A 7,009-nucleotide genomic window follows, 5' to 3' on the forward strand; every position below is an offset into this window, starting at 1 on the left:
AGTAAGATCTTCAAGATCCCATTATACAGGATCTACTTAGAGAAGGGGTAGTTACACCCACCTTTTCTCTATATGACAACACAAGTTGACCTAGTTTAAAACTTGGGAAAGAAAGGATGGTGCTACACAGTAATTGCCACAATCTTACTGTCATGGTCACATCTACTAAGGCCTCATGCCCAATATTACAGAAATTACTGACTGATGTAATCCACACCAGGCAAATACTTTCCTCTTATGGATTTGGCTATTATTATTCCACTCAGTGTGCACTCCAACAGCCTTTACCTCTAAAGGGGCACAAAGTGACTTTCCCAGCTATCCAGGGAGCATGTCTTCAGCCCTGCACTCTTTGCAAGCAAGACTTTAGATGCACTTGACTTTCTCCAGAAGCACAGATATGATTTGTGTGGATGAACCTTTTGCCAAGGCAACTCATTTTATACATATCCTCAGACTATACAAATCCTTAGAAAAAAAGCTCCCAAAAGACAGCATGCCTTTGTTCTACACATAGTGTGAGGTCCTGCTACCTCAGTTAAGTTCCTGAAATTCCTTAGTACAGCGAGGGCTGCTCCACCCCTGGCACTGTAAGAAACACCTATTAACCTCAGCACCCAAAGTTTTAGAAGAGGCCCAACATATTTTAGGCCTTTTGGGGTTCAGAAGGCAACATTTTTCATCTCCTATTGTTACTTAAGCCTGTCTATGCTTTCCTTGCAAATCAGGCAAAGGTTCTAAAATCCACCCAAGGTATAATACAGTGCCCTGCAGAGACTCCTTCACTACACAGGCTTTGTAACCTCTTCTAGTGCCTCTGGTAGCCTTCAGTCCACCCCTGATAGCCACTTTCCCTTCAAGGTCCTCTCTCCTCCCCTTCATTCCTTATGAATCATCAAAAGGAACCCATGACATCTGAATAGGTACACTCTCATGGGATCTCTAGACTGATTGTAGAGCTGGAAAAACCAATTCTGCACCACGGCTTATATTATAAAAGTATTTTATTGAACACACTCTGGAGGAAGTCAGAACCAGGACAAAATTGGGGTGGGTGAGGCAGTGGGATTCTATTTCGATGGCTTACATTTTGGAAGACTTTGGATTCTTGTGCTTTCAAGGACCATGCTGTAAGGACCTAAAGACTGATTTGTAACAGAATGTAGAATTGTGATATGAAAGAGAAGAGACTGGGAATTGGGCCCTCCTGGGAACCAGAGAATGTGGCTCTGCAGTAGGCTTGGTCTAGACTACTCTCCAGAAAAGAGAAAATTTAACCGGGGCAACTACCTGAAAGAGGCAGTCTCCAGTGCTGGGGAACTGCCCTTGGAGGGCAGGGACTTGCAGCAGGCTCTTCTTAGTTCTTAAAGCTCCTCCGAGAGGAGGAAGTGGTGGAGACAAATTTGACGCTGGAGCTGCTGCCCCCACCACTGCCCAAGCCCACCCCCATTCCTCTGCCACTGCTTGCACTAAAGCCAGAACCCCCTGCACTGAGCCCACTGCCTAGACCGACGCCCCCACTGCTACTGGAGTAGTAGCTTCCACCACCACCTCCACCAAGACCACTGCCAAGGCCGCCTCCAAAGCCGCCGCCAAAGCCACTGCCAAAACCGCTGTAGCCACCACCGCCGGAGGAGAGGCTGTTTGTGACAACAGCTGTAGGGAAAGGAGAAATGGGTGAGACTCGTCTGTCAGATTGATCTTACATGGCTAACTTGTTTGATTTTGCTAGTGGCGGAGCATGACACCCAGCCCCTTTTACAAGTAGCCGTAGAAGCTGGAAGAATTAAGTCATTTAGTTAGGGTCCCTGATAGGAAGCTGGTAGACACAGATGTAAGACATGGGAACAGTTATGCAGGAGGTAGGGACAAGGGGACAGGGCTCAACATGTATCTGATACACAGCCCTACCCTTTAAGAGATAAGATACGTGAGCTACATTGCTTCAGGTGTTCATCTGTATTCTGTCCCCTCCACCACTCGCTTCTCATGACATGTGTTAAGTAACCACATATTAGGAAGGGGGATGTCTGGTATCTAGAAACAGCAAGATTTTGAGTTGGCATCAAGTATCATTATTAGGAATGTCTATTTAAAGTTACTTACAGATGTTGACTGGTCCAACTCCTTCTCCACTCAGTCTGAAAGAAAAAGTTGAAATGATAGTTAAAAATTCCCCCAAAGATAGCACTAGTCTATGTGGATAGTCATGATTAGAGCTCATTCCAAAAGCAGAAATGCCCCAAAAATCTACTTAAGTTAGAAGAACAGAGTGCTCTCTGGAGGGACCTTCCAATGAAGAGGGTTGACAAGAGAAATCCTAATTCACATTTTTCTTCACCCATTTTACAGAAAGCATGAGAAAGCGGTAGTGGGAAACAGGAACATGTGTAACGCAGTTCTGCCTTGCAAGAGCTTGCATTCTGTAAGAGTACTTGGCACAGACAGAAATTCCTCAAACAGAGAGTAGGCAATGGGCAGGGTCAGAAGACTGAAGAAAACGGAGTAGTTTGAGGACCCAAAAGCAGGTGAGTTTAACTCATGAAAGGCTTCTGTAAGGAAGAGATACTTGGAGAATAGGAGGGCTAGGGGGAAGATGGGTATGAATGGACACTGAGGTCTAGAAAAGAACAGAGCAAAGGCAGAAAGGGGACAAAGTTCAAGACACATTTGTTGAATTGCTCAGTTATTTGGAGGAGAGGCAATGCCCAAGAATGTTGGTGTGCAGAATAAGCCAGAAAAGCAAGTTGGGGCTGGTAGTATATTCATGTGTCAGACTGAAGGATAGATGATGTGTGATTATCACATACAAGACAACAGTCTTGTATTTGTGTTTTAGGCCCTGAAGTGGAGGAACTCTCTTTATCAGAAGAGAGGTCACCCTGGGCCCATGACGTCAGCTCACCTGCACTCCTCGCCCTCCAGCAGCTTGCGGTAGGTGGCGATCTCCACATCCAGGGACAGCTTGACGTTCATCAGCTCCTGGTAATCACGCATCAGCCGGGCCATGTCCTGCTTGGCCTTTTGCAGGGCATCTTCCAGCTCTGCCAGTTTGTTTCTGGCATCCTTGAGCGCCAGTTCCCCGCGCTGCTCAGCATCAGCAATGGCGTTCTGCAGGTTGGCGCACTACAGGGGGAAAGGAAGGAAGAGCAGGGAGGGACACTTCAGTAGTTGGGCCTGACATGTCAGTTTTTGAGATCCTAGGTTGGGTAGACCAAACTGTCTGGAGTTCCAGGGAGAGCCCAGGGCATCTGCTCTAGTCACCATGGGTGGTGGAACATTGCAATATAGGCACTTTTTCCAGCTCTGTGTGTGTGTGTCTGTGTGTATGTACAGCAAAAGCAAATCAAAATAAGTCTCCCATTCAGAGCTCAGCCCCCTGTCCCCTTTCACCCTCACCCTACCTGCTTCTTGACATTGTCAATCTCAGCTCTCAGCCTCTGTATCATCCGGTTCATCTCAGAGATCTCATGCTTGGTGTTGCGAAGATCATCGCCATGCCGGCCAGCTGTCTGCTGCAGCTCTTCATACTAATGCCACCAGAAAAGAAGAAAGATCCCATTTACAAGAGGACAGAAAACACCTTCCCCAAGTTTATGGGCAAGATCAGCCAAAAGGTGGCAAGTGGTATAGTGATTCAGAGTCTGGAGCTGACTCAGGCCCTTTCCAGTTGTTGGAGTTGTATGGAAAATAACTGGCTGTTCCCTAAATCATCCCATGGGGCCTCAGCAGGCCTTTGGAACTCCATCCTTAGCATCGACATGACCTAGAATCCTAAACACTCAGGAGACATTCGTCAGAGCACCCACCTTGGTCTGGTACCAGGTCTCAGCTTCAGTCCGGCTGCGATTGGCAATGTCTTCATACTGGGCCTTGACCTCAGCGATGATGCTGTCCAGGTCCAGGCTGCGGTTGTTGTCCATGGAGAGAACCACAGATGTGTCCGAGATGTGTGTCTGCATCTGGGATAGCTCCTGCCAGGACACTTGAAGTCAGTCATGTAATTCCGTGCTATTTAGAGTCTGTTCCATTCAAATTTCCACTCATTGTTAGGGATCAACTTGAGAAAAAAAATAATAGCCACCCACGTGAAAAATTTAAGTAAGTCTCTCACCGCATCGTAGAACATCTTCAGGAAGTTGATCTCATCCAACAGGGCATCGACCTTGGCCTCCAGCTCCACTTTGTTCATGTAGGCGGCATCTACATCCTGAAGAAACAGGGGTGGTTGCACCAAATAATGTTCACTTAACCTAAATGGCTCCACCCCCATGAGAACATAGCCCCAGGATACAGGTAACCTCCAACACACTCACCTTCTTTAGCATCACAAACTCATTCTCCGCAGTGGTACGCTTGTTGATTTCATCTTCATACCTGGTAATCAAAGAGAAAGGAAGGATTCAGCAGAGGATAAGGGACAGGTGAGGGGTCTTTATTGCACAAAGTCACTTTAAGCCTCATGGGAAGGGGCTTCTCATAGGCATGGGGGGGTTGGAGGGCACTGGTAGTGAACCCTGGGCAAGGACCTTACCCATTAGGATGCTACTTTCTCTATAACTGTCTATCAGATAATCATTTTATTATCACTACCATTCAGTTGCTTCAAGAATATTCCTATAGAAAAGCTATGCCTTTTCTCCCCAGCTCCATATCTAGTCAATTTCTCTGGTGCTTTTATCAACTTCTAGAGCCTTAAAAAAAGAAAGAAAGAAAGAAAACCAAACACAACCAGCCCACTAACTGGTTCACATGACAAAAGTTCTTGGATCCACCAAGCTGGGTTTTGTCATCAGTTCCTTCATTGAGGGGGAACTACCAAGGCTCATGCTGTGTGTTTTGAGTGCAGACAGCATAGTTCACCAGGGGGTGCCAGGGTGGTGCCAGCACTGCTGTGGTTTTAGGCTAAGTACTTGCAGAGGGGCTGAGCTTAGGACTGGAACTTCTTAAACATGGGCCTGGATTTTTATTTTTAAATGTTTTACTATTGTACATATCTACAGAAGTTACATGCTAGCCCATGAGGAAGGCATAGGCAGAAAAGTCTTGTTGTGGAGTTTATCTGATACAAAGAAGACATCAATGTGCTTGTCACCACCTCCACCCACCCCAACTCACTTGTTCTTGAAGTCCTCCACCAGATCTTGCATGTTCCTCAGCTCTGAATCCAGGCGTCCCCTCTCCCCGAGGACCCCATCCAGCTGCCTCCTGAGGTTGTTGATGTACTGCTCAAACAAAGGCTCCAGGCTCTGCCTCACAGTTTTGGTGCCCTGCTCCTGGAGTAGGGTCCACTTGGTGTCCAGGACCTTGTTCTGCTGCTCTAGGAACCGCACCTGCAGGGAGTGCAGTGTGAGGAGACAGTCGGATTTTGTGTGCCTCCCATTGCAATCTATCTCTCTAAACCCATCCCCTGTGCAGTCCTCCTGGGCCCACGAGAGGAGGTTCAGACTGAAGTCCTTAATCCCCCTCTTCAGTGCCCACATACAGGGGGCACAGCCAGCACCAGGAACAACTGGCTGGAGCAATATCCAGTCCTGTGTAGCTGCAAAGGCTCTCAGGCTGTCAGCTGGTGAGCACACCTGCCCTCCTGTACAATCCACCGTTACACAAGGCACTGAGCTCAGCACTGTCCAACCATAGTTAGGAGCCCTGATGCAGCAGCTTCAAGGTGGGAAGGAATCAGACTTCCTCCAGGCTGCTAATCTAACTAAGAAAGAGGGTCACAAAACCAGAACACAGAAACAACTGCAAACAACCAGAAACTGTAAAGTGATCTGCACAAAGCCTAGAAAATCTTCCTCTTCCCTCCTCTCTTTGGTCTTTATTCTTAACTCCCAGGGTGTCTTACCAAAGGTCACAGCTCACCTTGTCAATGAAGGAGGCGAACTTGTTGTTGAGGGTTTTGATCTGCTCCCGCTCCTCTGTCCTCACCCGCTGGATGGTGGGGTCGATTTGCAGGTTCAGAGGAGTCAGGAGGTTCTGGTTGATGGTGACTTCTTGGATGCCTCCAGGGGGGCACACGGGGAAGCCAGCGCCCCCGTAGCCACCACCAAAGCCAGCTCCTCCACCAAGCCCAAAGCTACCACCAGCTCCGCCGCCAAAACCAAATCCGCTGCTGGCTCCACCTCCAAAACCATAGCCTCCACCAGTACCAGCACCAGCACCGAAGCGGCTCCTGAAACTGCCACCGCCAGTGCTGAAGGAGATCCTCTTGGAGCCGCCCCCCAGATTGTAGAGGCTCCGGCTGCCATAGCCGCCCACTCCACAAGCACCCCCAAGGCTGATCCTACCACCACCGCCACCCCCGGAGCGGGACACAGAGCTAAAACTGGTGCGAGAGACAGATGGGGTGATGGCAGAGGCGGCACTGAAGGAACGGCTGCCCCCACTCCTGAAGGACACACTCGACTGGCGAGACATGATGGCTTGTTCCTGGTGGAGCAAGAGTACTGGGCGACTGGTGGGTTGGGAAGTGCTGGAGACAACGGAGCTCAGCAGGACGCAGTGGGTGGCTCTGTTACCCAGGTGCTGCAATGCCCTCTTTTATCCCCTCAGAACTGGGTTGGGCGGGAGAGTTGTCGAGCTGTGAATGATTAGTGGGCTGGGCATGCCTGGGGGGCAGTTGTGAGCTCACCCGTCACACCTGCACAGTGGTGCGGGGTGCAAACGCTCTTCCTGGCAGGCTCTCTCAGTTAGAAATAAACTTGCCTTGCAGCACTGATCTCTTGGTAGCAATTGGTGACACTGCCAGCTAGCCTCTCTTCACCATGGGGCCTGGAGGCTGTGAGCAGCCAAGACAGATGTCAGAAAGTAGGGGGCATTTGCTCATGGCCACTGTCCTAGGAATCCTTATAGGGACACTGGCCACCATCCAAGCCTGGTCCGTGCTGCCCTGCCAGTACAGAGGATGATGTCCATCAGCGGGGGCAAAGTGGGTCCCCTGCCTGGAAGCTAGCTGCCTTTTCTACACTCAGGAGGAGGTTGCTGCAGGAACTTCAGCTCTTGGAAA

At 49.2% G+C, this 7,009-nt stretch overlaps 1 protein-coding gene across 1 annotated transcript; it reads right to left on the reverse strand.

The window, feature by feature from the left end:
- Positions 1-986: 986 nt before the first annotated feature.
- Krt5 (keratin 5) lies at positions 987-6,535 on the reverse strand. The gene is made up of 9 exons (XM_020160195.2): positions 5,866-6,535; positions 5,119-5,333; positions 4,317-4,377; positions 4,115-4,210; positions 3,810-3,974; positions 3,405-3,530; positions 2,906-3,126; positions 2,107-2,141; positions 987-1,656 (listed from the first exon to the last, which is right to left on the reverse strand). The coding sequence occupies exons 1-9, from the start codon at positions 6,418-6,420 to the stop codon at positions 1,358-1,360; spliced, it is 1,773 nt and encodes a 590-aa protein (XP_020015784.1). The 5' UTR covers positions 6,421-6,535; the 3' UTR covers positions 987-1,357.
- Between the last annotated feature and the right edge of the window lie 474 nt (positions 6,536-7,009).

The sequence above is a fragment of the Castor canadensis genome, chromosome 8 (genome assembly GCF_047511655.1).
Source record: "Castor canadensis chromosome 8, mCasCan1.hap1v2, whole genome shotgun sequence".
NCBI classification, from domain to species: Eukaryota; Metazoa; Chordata; class Mammalia; order Rodentia; family Castoridae; genus Castor; species Castor canadensis.